The sequence below is a fragment of the Ipomoea nil genome, unplaced genomic scaffold, assembly GCF_001879475.1.
Source record: "Ipomoea nil cultivar Tokyo-kokei standard unplaced genomic scaffold, Asagao_1.1 scaffold0276, whole genome shotgun sequence".
NCBI classification, from domain to species: domain Eukaryota; kingdom Viridiplantae; phylum Streptophyta; class Magnoliopsida; order Solanales; family Convolvulaceae; genus Ipomoea; species Ipomoea nil.
Window position 1 is genome coordinate 2,593,708 of NW_017616704.1, and position 14,959 is coordinate 2,608,666.

A 14,959-nucleotide genomic window follows, 5' to 3' on the forward strand; every position below is an offset into this window, starting at 1 on the left:
ACATAATTATAAATTAAATAAATGCATATGTATTATTTTTTGTTGTAACTACTAAATTATTATTTATATAATTTAATAAGAGTAAAATAGAGTACTAATTATGCCAACTTTGATTGGGATGAGATTCGAACCTAAGACCTTTTTCTATTGAAATCAATGAGTAAGTTAACGGTGAACTAATGGCAATTCTTAAAATTTTAACGGAATTAGTAACGGTGTGTGGGTATTTTAGGAAATTTTAGTGTAAAATTTAAATCTGATCAATCTTTCAATCAATCTGAGCCATTCATTTGATTAAAATCTGTGACCGCCATTTTTTCTACCTATTATAGGCCTAACTCTCTTGGACTCTTATTAGTGTATATATATATATATATATATATATATATATATATATATATATATAGTATAGTATAGTAGATAGAAGTAGATAGTAGATGTTAGTTATATAATTAATTAAAGTAGTTATTTCAAATTCAAATTCTTTTAAAAAAAATTCAAATTTAAATAATAATACAAGTAATAATAAAATTTAAAATCAACATAATAATAATAACATAATTAAACTTTTAAAATATTAAATATTACATTGTATAATTATACTTACATTTTTAATCAAATTAATTTTGAGCTCAAGAACTTAAGTACGTTTTTCTGTTTCCACAATCATTACTTACTTTGCTAATTCAAAGGATGTGAAAAATTTAATTAGTAAATTTAAGGTGAAAATACTAGTCTAACTAAGTAACTACTCCGTATATAACCTAATAAACCTAGTCTTCTTAAATCTAAATTTCTAATTCCAACGCCGCCTCCCACTCAGCCCCTCTCCAGCCCTCTGCAGTCCGCGCCAGTCACCGATCGACGGTCTTGGTCGCCCCTCTCGGACAGTCGGCCTCTCTCGGACAGTCGGCCCCTCTCGGACAGTCGGCCCTCTCGGACAGTCGGAATCTCGGTCACTCCGGTCAGCGTATTGCGAGCACGCATAGCAGACATGGCGGAGATGACTGCTTCAACACCCTGCCAAATCGACCTCGGAAATCTCATGGCTTACAACCCACATCACAGCTTTCCAACTCCTCCCAATTCCAGGTTGTGTTTTCCTACACCTAACTCTCTTCATATCCGATGTTTATTGGACGTGTGCGGTTAATTTGATAATGTTTTTTTTTTTTTTTTTTTTTTTTTTTTGAAGTTCTGTTTCAGTTCAGTTCCTCTTTTGCGTCATTTATAGGTCTGAAAAATAAGTTGTTTCCCCTTTTGGTTCTGGAACAAATTATAGCGAAAAATGAATGTTTGCTAAAACTTTGTTAAGTAATATTTTGAATTTTGTAGCATTACAGAGAATTTGTTCAGAGTAAATTGTTTAGTATTATGTCATTCTTTAACACTTTCAGCCCTTGACATATTATGGTATGAAGTTCAAGCTGAGTTAATGAGTTGAGATTAAAGTTAGTAAATGAACTTAATAATGTATGCTTAGTTGCTCACTAAGGTGTTTAATTGCAGGGAGGAATTAGCATGGGAGTGCTTGCAGGAGGGTACGAAATTAGTACAAGCAGTAGCAGATGCTCTTTTCAACCTACCTTCAACTGAAGGCCTGGATGGCCCAATTGTCAAATTGCCTCCACCTTCAACAAGATTGCCAAGAGAGAAGCCTGTATGCTATTTAATCTTCTTCCATAAGAAAATTTTCCATACAAGCTAGTTTTTACTTAATCGTGTTTGGATGCCTACCTTATTTTTGAAGTTTTTGAAGTATATAGCGAAATGAAACATCCATGTTTCTAGAGCACCGAGATTATCATTTTGTGAAGAGAGGATAATCATATTGTTTTATTTGAAACCCTAGTTTCCCCTCTTCTCATTTTTATTTTTAAATGCTTTTACTTCTTCTTTGTATATAGCTCAAAGATACATAGCATTTGCTTATATGTTTTACTAATTATGAACAACTGATTTTTTTTTTTTTTTTTTTTTTAAATTACTTTTGAGCTCTACTGGCTTCTCTGTATTCTTGTTGGCCTCTCTCTCCCTCTCTGAATATATATATATATATATATATATATATATATATATATATATATATATATATATATATATATTTATTTATTTATTTATTTATTTATTTATTTATTTATTTATCTAGACTATAAACACTTCTTATCTGGGTAACACATGCCCAGACCATGTTTGAGTGACTGAGCTGTTGTTGTTGCATAGTCTTGGCTTTGGTTTTATTGTTTATCTTTAGTTTTTAGCTAGGCATTGAACACTTCTTAGTTTAACACACAAATAGATGATTGAACACTCTGGTTGTGCAAACTAATGAATTTCATTTTCTATATATAATTATATGATCGAAAACTCTCTCCCTTTGATTTCAGCTCCCAAAGCCTAAGCCCCCAACAAAATGGGAGTTGTTTGCCAAGAAGAAAGGTTTGACACTAAAACTGCTATACATGTTGTAGGATTTAATTTTAAGCTTGATAAACTAACGAAGTAGTTATTTACTACTCCCATCCCAATTTCTCCCAGGTATTCAAAACCGCAAGAAAGACAAGATTCTTTTTGATGAACAGACTGGTACATGGAAGCGCCGACATGGATATGATCGCGTGAATGATGACAATGATATACCAATTATTGAGGCCAAGGAAACTGATGGTACGTATTTTGTATTTTGTTGTTTCTTGCAGATAATATCGGGCTATTCTTTGAACATGTTGAGGGCTTTCAAAATAGTTACTGCCTTGGTTTAAATGCATTGACAATATGAAGGATTAAAATATGTTATGAAATATGGATGTAACCTGTAAGTAGTTGTAATACTATTTATTTAAATGTAAAATGAGATGTAAATCTATTGAGTAAAATTTTGTGCCTTGTGGTACTTGTGATGGTAAGTAATTGAGTTCATTGGATTGTGCTGAATAAGGATAGGGTAAAGCTTACCCATGATGGGGTAGGGATGTTAATTATACTTTCACCCAACGGGTTATCCATATCCTTGCAACAATGGGTAATAAAATCGCAGCAAAGTTTGGGTAATGGGTACATGGAGAGTTATCCTCGCCCTGCACCTGGACTCATGTGTATTTTATATATTATATAACTAATGTTTTTATAAAATGATCATATTATTTATAAATATGTAGTTTTTCTTTAGATTCTTGGGATGTAATGCATTAATGAAGTATTTTTGATAATTTTATCTTGTAAATAGATTATAAAATTTATATTAAATTTAAATGTGTGATTTTGTAATTAATTTTTGTATTTTTATTTGTTAAAGATGGGTTTTGTGTTTTGGAATGCCCATTTGAATGGAGTGAGACTTATTCTAGCAACTAACATTGTCGGTGTGGGGAAGTCATGATTCATGTATTTCATTTGCTTGCTTTTTGCATGTATTAGAAAAAAATCATGAAATGAGATAAAAATTTGTCAGGGGATTCCATGTCCCCCCATGGAGGCAGGTATGGGAGAGGGGATTTGTTCCCTGCACTGTGTGGGGATTGGGGTGGGGATGTGAAGGTGGGGGGGGGGTATGCCCCTCCCTATTGCCATCCTTAGGAGGGGGAAGGGGAGGAGACTTTGACTTTCATGAATGAAAACCTATTGATGGAAGGATGGAAGAGCATTTGGCATAATATAGTGCTATTGAGTTTCTTGGGAAAATAAAATAGATACAAATAGAATTGTTATTTTTTTCATTTTTTTAGCCAAGTGTTTGGAACTTTTGTAAGGTTTATATACCCATAGTGATCATCCATCTTTTTTCAGATCAGTTTTGTTTATTTTGAATGAAGTTTTTGCTAAAAATTACATGTGATTAGGAATTCTTTAAGTTTCTTCCTCCAACCCGTTAAAAAACACAAATTCTCACATTAAGTAGTTTTAGTTTTATAGTGGTGACACAAAAACAACCACATTGCACCCTCCTCTCTCATCACTATGCACTATCATCTTTGCCCCACTGCCCTTCTCTACAGGGATTACTGTCTTTGTTGGATTTGAGAAATTGTCCCCATCCCTATTCCTGTGAAGATTATATAGGGATTCCCCAAGCTAACATGAAGATTATGCCTGGTACAGGGAATCCCTGCATATTGCATAAACTTCTTGGAGATGGGGAGAATTTCTCAATTCTGCTATTCCCTGCCATCCCTAGAGTGTACACAAGAAAAACTTTGATGAGAGATGGATGAGTAGTGGGGCAAAGATGATTGTGTAGATGGTGGACAATAGCGTGTGTGAGAGAGAGAGACAGAGAGAGGTGCTGGTTTGTGTCATAACTATAAAACTACAACTAGTGCATGCACATATTTGTATTTATTGCCGGTCGGAGGAAGAATGTTAGGAAATTCCTATTAACATATTATTTTTAGTATGTTCACTTTCAAAGTAAACAAAACTAATGTTTTAAAAAGCTGCAAGTTTGCTATGGAAACCTATATGTATATACATAAACTTGTGTGAGACGGATCTCAAATATGTAATATATTTTTTATAGGTCAACAAGTATTGCATTTTAATTGAAAAGTATTACTTGTTTCTTGGGAAGTGTTTGTAAAAATGTAATACTTGTTCACTTATGAAAAAGTATTACATTTTTGCTAAAAAAGCATTACTCACGCAAGACTAACTGGTATATGTAAGGCTAAACTGCTAAAGTCCTTCAATTCATATTGACAGTATCAACCTTTACAAAGTTCCAAATACTTAGCTTTCTGCCTATAAAAAATGAAAACGGTAACAATTGTACTTAACTATTTATATTTGTTTTATTTTTCCAATAAACTCAATAACACTATTATTTTTCTTCCCTCCTTCCATTGGCAGGTTTTCACCCATGAAAGTCTCCTCCCCTTCCCCCCCTCATGCTTAATTTCATATCTTTTCTTTGTTTTGCAAAGGAATTGATAGCAAATGGATTATGGACCTTTCCTTCACTATTTTAATATTATCCTAATTATCATATTTGTTTCTTTTCCAGCACCTGGAGAAGATCCTTTTGCCAAGAGAAAGGAAGAAAAGAAGAAGAGAGTTGATAAGCAAGAGAAAAATAGATTGCAAAACTTGAAACAAGCTGCAAAAGTTGGTGCAGTGCCAAGGTCTCACTCTTTAGCCTTTTGGTGTTTCATTTATTTCTTTTACTTTTATCAACTTGGTATGCGCTGTCATAGCTTGTGGTGGCTCTTTACCCTTGTTTCCTCGTTGACATCTTATGCACTCTTATAGTTTGTGGTGGCTCTTTCTTTTCTTGTTCCCTTTGCTTCCTGTTTTTCACCCTATGCCTTTGTTACTTTGTATGGCATATTGATATGTACATCTCTTGATGGTATTCTCTTGTTCTTAGTATACCTAAATCTATTAAAAGTGTGGGTTCTCAGTGTCCTGCCTCAAGATCTAATTAAGTTACTGCTTTGCAGCCATATTCAGCTTGCTGCCACTTCATTACCTATAACAGGGACACAAGCTGCACCTAGAAAAGTTAGTAAGGGTGAACTAGGACATGTTGCTGGAATGGCAGCAACTGCCACAGCTAGTGGTGGAAAGTTCGACAAGAAGTTGGCCGGAGAAAAACCCCCAAAACATGAAAAGAAATATCGCAAGGTGACCTTTTTATTCTCTTTGTCGTTATGTTGCCAAGTTTTTTTGGCTGTGTATTGAATTCTTCACCTGTTGTTTGTTTGCCTCCAGTTTCTACCAGTTGCAGAAGGATCAGGAATGGGTTCATTAGAAAGACAGCAAACTGATAAAATTCTGAACAAACTAATATCAAAGAATTCACATGACATACTCGATGTTAACAAGGTCCATCTATTCTTCATTTTTCTCCTTTCATTAGTCTTGTGAGATCTAAGGTATAATTTTGGTTGCAAAATTCATGTCTGACTTTGGCTTGTTTGCAGGCTGTGAACATGTACAATGTGAAAAAGGAGAAGGGAAGGAGGAACCGTGAAGGAAAGACTTCAACACCAAACAAGTTGAAACCAAGGGGCAAGCCTCTTAAGAAAACCTTCAATAAGGGATCTTCAAAAGCACCGAAATCCAAGTGAATTCCATCTTAACAATCACTGAATGAGTGAAATTTTGGTATTCTGCAGTAGAGAGATATCCCCATCCTTCCTACCCCTTTTTTGATAAAAAAAAAAAAAAAAATAGTAGGTAGATAAGCTGAAACAAAATTTAAATTTCAAAGTCCTGTTTTTAGTTTTGATGCGCCGTTGGAATTTACCTAGTTGTATTTGTAGTTTGATTTTCCAAGCTCTTGTTGTCTTGGTGAAATGTGGTTGAATTCAGATACTATGGTTAGAGCAAGGTTGCCCCTAGTTGACATCTTAATGATATTATTATTTTTGGTCTTAGAAGAGAAATTATTATTTCATAGGAATCACTGTTTCTTTCATGTTACATATGTTACTCGGCTGTGAATTGACAGATAGATTTTATTATGACAGGGTTATAAGATTTGGTGTAATAAACTTGACTAAACTACCATTTCTAATGGAGCTAGATTAAAAATGAAGGCTGTAATTCCTCTGGAACATTGCTATATCACCAAAATAAAACTTTTGAAAGGATTATTTTATCTGATAAAGCTACAAGAACTAAAAAATTCCATCAAAATTTTCCGCCAACAACAATTGTACGTTCAGATCAAGGGAGCTTCATTGCAGCAGTCGCGTTCCGTGGCATCCAAAATGGCAGAAGCATTAGCCATACGTATCAGGGAAAGATTTAAGTTGAAACTGATGCCCTCATGCTTGTTCAAGCTCTAGCAAACACTTTGGCCTTGTTTTAGAGGATATTAGAGTGTTGTTAAACTGCTTTTCATGCACTTTTGTTAAGCAAACAACGAATCGCACGGCCCACGGTCTTTTATTTTTGATTCCTTATATTTGGATCTTAATTAGTTAATATATTATCTTTTCCTAAAAAAAAAAAAAAACAATGAAAAACCTTTAAGCAGATTACGTCAAATGGTCATTGGTTATGTTGAGGATTTTGATTAAAAAAAATTAATTCATGTAAAAAAAAATGAAACAAATTAAAAAGATCACTGTCCATGCATTAAATATGAAATTTTAATAAATATACAAATATATATATATATATATATATATATATATATATATATATATATATATGTATATATATCTTTATTATATATTTATTTATTTGTTTTTATTACAATTCCTATTTACTAACTATCAAACAGAGTGACTCATTCTACTCAAACTCATTATAATTACCAAGTATTTAATTTCCATTACCTTTCCAATTTCAATGTTGCCCTTAATTCTGAAACTGCAATAATGATGCACTTGGCTGCCATACAAGAAACATTACAAATTTGTCATCAAAGTAACAAAACTGCATTTCTCAAAAAGAAGATGATTGTTCAACACAGTAACCTCTGTTGCTTAAACAAGCCAACTTAGGATTCTAGATGTTCTCATATGTTGGCAAAACCACCAACTCCAAAACCTCAACTCCTATTCAAAGATAAATATAGCAAAGAAAAAAAAAACAATGATTGTGATGGTGGAATTAACTTTGCACTTCTCCATCACCACGGTCCTTTTCAGAAGCAGCTGCCATTATCTCGTCAAATTTTTCACTCTTCCCAAGCACTATCTCAATCTACACAAGAAAGATCAGACATGTAATGGCCATATTGATTGCTTGCATGTATCATGTGTGTCAACAGGCAGTCTTTGCATCAGATTGAAGGGTAGAGGTACATACACAAAATAACGAAATAAAAAGACCTGCTATGCTGAAAAACCCTAACACCATGGGCTACCATATAGTTCCTATTTATTTATTTATATATATAAAAATCATAAAATACAACTTACTTTGGCTTTAGAAATTGGCCTTCCTCTTGAATCATCCTTGACATCAACAGTTGATGTCATAATCTCTGCAACATAAATGTTTTTTTTGGGGGGTTAGCACAGTAGGAACAACAAATCTGACAATGGATAAAGGATTCTTTCTGCTAAATTTAGCTTAGCAGGTAAATGTTGGACAGTGGAAAAGTGCTGGAAGAATGAATCAGAAAATCATATTTTTTTTTCCAGTTTGGGATATAGATTCTCTTTTACAAATACTGAAATTCTTACTCTTTTCAACAGCTAATCCATTGTTCTTCAGGATTTCAGCCACTGAGACTACTGTTGCAATAGCTACAAAGAAAAAGGGAAGGAAAATCATCAATGATGCAATAAAAGGGCAAAGGGTAGCTTGGAATATTTATATATTTGGAATACACGCAACCTCTTGCCAATACAAATGAAAGGGAAAGGGGCCATATAAGCCCTCAAAATATGGTGGAAAGTTCAATCGCACCCTTAAAATTTTTTCTTTTGCTGACATGTTTTTTACAGAATATTTAAAAAAAAATTAGGCAATAAAAAAAAAAATATTTTCTTTTTTCATTCTCACCTATCTACAGCCATGTAGGATGAGAATCATCCTTGTCCTCCACAGCCATGGGAAGACATGGACGAACCTCATCCTACATAGCCATGGGAGGATGAGCATGAACCTCTACAGCCAAGGAACGAGGGCCTTCATCCTCATCCTCCACACTCCACAGCAATGTACAAGGACCTTCTGTCCTCATTCTCCAAACTATGGACTCTCCTTGTCCTCTAACTCGCCAGAAGATTAAAGAAGAGTTGCTAAAAAGTTGAAAGTCACCAGAAATTTCTTAGTGATAAATTAGTTAACATTTTCATGTAAGGTGTCATGTAAGCAGATGTGAAGGGCAACTTGATTTTAACCTATAAAAATGCTAATTGCACCTTTTTTATTTTTTTTCTAAGTTCGCGAATATTGAAGCTTTTTTAAGTTCAATGGTCCAACTGAACTCCCCCAATAGTTTGAGCCTTTGAGGGCTTATTTGGCCCTTCTCCCCAAATGAATTATTAACAATCATGCCAAACACACAACTAGCAGAACATATGTTCATATATGGCTAAAATAGAATCATAGCCAACTGTATTATTAGGAATGTTGCAGAAGGCGCTAGGCGTTAGTTGAGTCCTAGATCCGCTCAGCGGAAAAACCAACTAAAAAAAAAAGAGTTCCGGTGACTCGGCTGAGTTGGCCAACTAAACCGCCTAAACAGCCACCTATGCGGCTGGGCGACTAGCAACCACCTACACCCCTATGCAGCTGGCCGACTAGCAACCACCTACACCACTTTATCACCTCGGCATAGGGGGCGGGGCACGCCTAGGCGGCGGCCTCCTAGGCCTATTTTTAGGACACTGATTATTAGTAAGATTGTTAATTGAAAAAATATCCAATAACTGAATCAGTCCATAACATGCAACACATTCAATATATTACTAATTGACATGCCCTAAATTTGTCACACAAAAATCAACAAGTCATCCAACTACTGTATATTTATTCTTATTAATATACATAACACTCTATAAAATTCAATAACTGCAGGCTAGCAAGTCTATAATTAAACAATCCTCGAGATATAACCATTATTGCATAAATCAGTTTCCATTATATTTATATTAAGCACATTCACAATTATGAACACATATTACTCCTGCTCATTACAATGAACAATATGAACATAAAAACCCAGAAACAGATAGAGAATTGAGGAAGTAAAACTCCATTGGCAATTTGGCATAAAAGCCAGAAAAACTCAAGAGAGAGGCAAGTGAAGCCATACCCATTCCAAGAGCAGAAAGCTCCACCTCATTGTACTGCTGCATATATCTCTGCATAAATAAATAAAAAAATAACACAAATCCCAAACACCAAATTACACTCAGAATACCAAACATATCCATCCATCTATCAACATCAACATTAATGCACATCCCAACACACTACGTTACTCTTTCAAATTCAGATCCAGATTAACAAAAGAATTTATACGACAATATATACATATATGTGCATGAGAGGTGAATGGGAGGAGAGATTATATCACCTTGGCAAGATTGACATAGAAGAACAATGGTTTCTTGGTGCTGGAGACCTGAATGCGATTCTTCTTCTGAAGATCACCGGCGCTAATGTTGATATTGGTGACTCCCTCCGTTATCTCCTCCATTAATGATTCCTGATTTGCTTCCACAATTAAAACAAACACCCTACCTCTAACCCTAAATTACTCGAAGCTTTTATTTACCAAAACAGAAAATCTTTAGATGATATTACTATAGTAATTACACTATTAATAAATGTCTTCTGCTAATTTCATCAGTTCAACGCTGGAAGCTTTGGATGGGGGCGATTATATGATTTATGCGTCCTGAGTGAGTCGGCATTTAACCTAGTACATCCCATAAAACAAGGAAAAACTTTAAAGTTTTTAATCAAATTAAAGTTTTAACATTTGCAAAGGCACCCCTGAAATTTTTAAAATTGAATCTCACTAAAATCCATCTATTTATATTTCGAATATGCCAAATTCTACCCCTACTAATTACTTGAGAAATAATGATTTTTTTTTTACAATTAAAATCACTAGGGGCGTTTGGTTCAGGTCATCTTAGATTACCTAGGTAATTTGATTATGATAATGTTATATTACCTTATTTGGTTCAAGTTATGAGATTACTTAGTAATATTCTGAAAGCTGATGTGACGGTGATATCTTAAGGTAATGTGATTACCCCCGTTTTCTTAGGTAATCTTAGATTACCTTGAATTATTCAAATTTTGCCCTTGTTAACTAATCCTTATATAATAATAATAATAATAATAATAACAATAATAATAATAATAATAATAATAATAAAATTAATATATGTTTATATAATCAAATAACATGTGTGTATATTTATATATTTAGTTTTTTTCTTTAATATTTAAGCATTGATATACATTCATAGATATAAATAAATAAACGCCGACACATAATATATATATATATATATATATATATATATATATATATATATATATATATATATATATATATATATATATATATGCGGCGGGGTCTTACCGTGCGGCGGAATTCCGGAATACACCAACAGTGTTAACAATATGCACCAACAGTGTAATAAAAACACACCACAATGAAATGTAATAAAACATCACAAAATACACCACAGACTCAAAAAATACACCATATAACTCACCACCCCCAATGGTGTATTTCCGAACAGTGTATGGTGTTTTTACTCACACCTAATGGTGTGTGTTTGGTGATGTAGGACTCTGTTTACTCTGTTTTGTGTGGTGTATTTCCTAACGTTGATGGTGCATATTTGGTGAACTATTGGTGTTGCCGCACCGTAAGAAATCGCCGCACCGTAAGACACTGCCGCACCTGAACCCGCCTATATATATATATATATATATATATATATATATATATATATATATATATATATATATATATATATATATATATATATGTGCGGGTTCTGGTGCGGTTGTCACTGTTAGGTGCGGGTGTGCGGTTGTATGGCTGCCGTTAGTTTTTAATGCATCAAAATATCTTCACCGTTGATCTTAAACAGTGAAGTTCGCTTATTCGCGTACTGAGGGACAAATTAGTAATTTTGAATAAATTAACCTTCATCGCTGTTACCTTTAAAAAAAAAAAAACCTCCATCGCTGTTCTCTCTCGTCGTTCGCATTGTCGTCGCCGTTGTTTTTATTTTTATTTTTATTTTTTATTTTTTATTTTTTATTTTAACGAATCGCTCAGTTTTCTGTCGTCTCTCATTCGTCTGGCATTGCGGTTGTCATTGTTTTTGTTTTTCAAAACTTTTTTCGTATCTCTCGTTATCTAGTATTTATTTCTCGTGGATCTGCATTTGGTTTTGTTCATCTCTGAAAATTGATCCAGTTTATTTGGTTATGAAAATGGAGCACATTAAGTTATATTTTGAAGCACACTGTGTAATACATGCACGCATGGTAAGTGTTAGACGGACAGACGCACATTAAAGAGATATATGACGCATATTAAAGAGATATGAGAGTAAATTGACTTATCTTAATTGGTAATCAAACGAACTCACATCAAGAATTGAGTTCACGCACGATGCATTGTACTTTATTAACTCGCACGTAACGGTGTATATGAACGCACATTAATTGGGTTGAATTTTTATTATGTTTTTATTTTTATTTTTAATAAACAAACTCACGCACCTTAAGAATTGAGTTCACGCACGTTGTACTTTAATAAATCGCACGTAATGGTGAATATGGACGCACATTAATTAATTTGAATCTATATTTTATTTTTTTTGTTGGCAATACTAGCACCGTCATCAGAAGAATTGTCAATTATGTCTATGCATGTATGATAAACATCCAAATCAATGCATATGACATATATATGATCACTTGTAATGACTGGGAAAAAGAACTTCATTTTTGTACATGTTAGTTCAGAGAAATTATAAATACAAATGTAATGAAAGTATATAGAATTTAATTTACCAGATGAGAGTTTGTAGGGTCACCAGTAGCAGTGCCAATGTAATGATTAACACTGTCTTCAAACTTTTCATACAATTGATCAGTAGTATATCCGGGTGGTTTATACACAATAGAATATGCCTACAGGAGTATGTTAATTTCATCAGCAATGTAGTATGTGCTTCAAGATATTTGTTAATGTGCATGAAATTATAAATCAATAATAATATAACTTACAACTGGTGTTGTTGAGAAAAAGAATTTTTTTTTTTTTTTTTTTTGTTAGGAAAGTTAAAGGAGTAGATCTCCATGTTATTTAGAATTAAAGCCCAAGTATTCAAAACTCCAGCTTCCATGTTCACCTTTCCTCAATGACCTCAATTCAGCCATCGTTAAATGTTTTTCCCCATGTTTAAAAACAAATTCGTACCTAGAAAAATATTCAGATATGAACTAAAAAAATCAATAGGTAAATAAATAAAAAAGCAAACTTAAGTGGTACAATTAATATAGGTGTGTCTTTCTACAAAAACACATGTACCTTAAGTTTTAACAACAACTCATATTAAATAAACACTCAAGCAAAATCAAGTACAAAACTCACGCATCTTAAGCACAAGACTCGCCTTAAGCACAAAGCTCACGCACATTAAGCACACAAATCACGCACGTTAAAGTTTTAACATCTCACACAACTCATATTAAGTAGATACTGACGCACATTAAGCATAAATCTCACGCACATTAGCACAAGACTCACACACTTCAAGTCCAGTACTGACGCACATTAAGCATTACACACTCACACACACTAAGCAGAAATATCAGGCACATTAAGCATAAGACTCAAACACATTAGTCACCTCTACTATCACACAGGTAGCACTAACTTGCTCTGGAACTTAATTCGTAGATAGGAATTTCAAGCGTAACTTACAATTTTGTATCATTGGCGTTATAAATCCAGTTGTTGAACGCGATTTCATTCACAGTGTGCGGTTCCTTGAAGTTCAGTTTTCTTTTAAAGCATGGAGAGTCCATTGCATCTATCATTGTGCTTTCTATACAGTCTCTCTGTAACCCCCCTTAAGCAGGTGTTTCTGTTTCTCTTGCAGCTTCTTCAACCTCTGTTTTGTTTGTATTCTGAACCTTATGTGTTTCAATATCTGTGGCAAGAGCATCTTTTTCAACATCTACTTTATTTGTACTGTCATCACAGTGCTCTTCGTCATGAGATTTAACTTGGTCATTCTCGTTGTCATTCAAAGTAGTCTGTTGATGATCATCAACAACGTAGCAAGCAACAATATTTAAAACTTCTTCTGAAATACTTCTTTCTCTCTGTGCTTCCTTTGGATTGGAAGTGACAACGGGGGTCACTGTAACACTATTAGCATTGCTGCAAGCGGGGCTTGGCGTTGGGGTTTTTAGAAGGTTGAAACTGGAAAAGTCAAACAACTGTTCTTCCAAGTACTCTTTCCTTTTTTTGTATTGCAAGGTCAATTGCAATATATGTTTGTGGGTCGTCCCAAAAGGAGTCTTGGCTGCTAAATGCTTCTCGCTCTTCCTGGGAGAGAGATGATTGAACGCCTTGAATTACAGGACTGAGTGCCTTTATAGCCATTGAACGCATGTTTTTTATATTCTCATTTTTATCAATAATGGCTGGTGATTTTTTTGAGTACTCAATTAGATTTACCATCTCATCAGAAAATCTTTGTAGAGACTGTGCATAACCAGTGTAGTATTCCTGTTGTAAGAATTAATGTAGATACGATTATCACATGATGTGCGTCGTATAGAAACTCAATGTGCGTGCACATGAAATATTGCGTGTGCGTAATGGCAAAACATAATGTGCATTTCAAGTATACACTAATAGAACTGAAACTAGTTTGAATAAAATTAAAAAAAAACATTATCGAATGAAGAACAGACCTTCACTTCTTCAAGCAGCACATGTTGGACTTCAGTCTGTCTTTGACCTTTAACAGTAGGAAAAGGTGGTAATGCTCGGTGATCACTACATGTCAATCCTTCCATTTCTAGTTAATCATTACAATCTAATTCTTCTGAATCTGCTTAAGAGGGCACAAACTGGGGATTATGTCCATGAATTCTGCCTCGTCCAAAAGTGCCAGACTTAAACTCTTCCATCTCTCGATCTTTTAAATGTTTAGTTGTCCATCCTATCAAAGCTGGAATAGCTCTTTTAATAGGTCTATGGAATTGTAGCACAACACGATCAACATAATGTATCTGAATACAAATGACAACTGTTAGCAACATAACATCCTATCTTTTGCATTTTACATAGAATAAATACATATTAAAATTTACAAACATGAACAGGAGAGAGCCAGGGAAATAACCAGTAGGGTTCGGTTGCCAAGCGAGTACTGCAGTATTCAATCTTCGCAAAAGGAAGCGACACCAATTGAAATCTCGAATTTTTGTGACATCATTCAACGCCTCCAAGATACGTGGACCAACATATCCACTTTTAGGGCCATCTATGTAC

The 14,959-nt window shown here is 34.0% G+C and overlaps 2 protein-coding genes across 2 annotated transcripts; one reads left to right on the forward strand and one right to left on the reverse strand.

Moving 5' to 3' along the window:
* Positions 1 to 796: 796 nt before the first annotated feature.
* Positions 797 to 6,374, forward strand: LOC109156494 (ribosome biogenesis regulatory protein homolog). Its single transcript, XM_019304344.1, has 8 exons — positions 797 to 1,092; positions 1,510 to 1,660; positions 2,388 to 2,439; positions 2,539 to 2,667; positions 5,000 to 5,117; positions 5,436 to 5,619; positions 5,707 to 5,820; positions 5,919 to 6,374. The coding sequence occupies exons 1-8, from the start codon at positions 995 to 997 to the stop codon at positions 6,063 to 6,065; spliced, it is 993 nt and encodes a 330-aa protein (XP_019159889.1). The 5' UTR covers positions 797 to 994; the 3' UTR covers positions 6,066 to 6,374.
* A 985-nt stretch (positions 6,375 to 7,359) lies between these two features.
* Positions 7,360 to 10,326, reverse strand: LOC109156500 (uncharacterized protein At2g34160-like). Its single transcript, XM_019304355.1, has 6 exons — positions 10,225 to 10,326; positions 9,983 to 10,114; positions 9,719 to 9,767; positions 8,139 to 8,201; positions 7,872 to 7,936; positions 7,360 to 7,653 (listed from the first exon to the last, which is right to left on the reverse strand). Exons 2-6 carry the CDS (start codon positions 10,103 to 10,105, stop codon positions 7,561 to 7,563), a joined length of 393 nt encoding a protein of 130 aa, XP_019159900.1. The 5' UTR covers positions 10,106 to 10,114; positions 10,225 to 10,326; the 3' UTR covers positions 7,360 to 7,560.
* Positions 10,327 to 14,959: the final 4,633 nt, after the last annotated feature.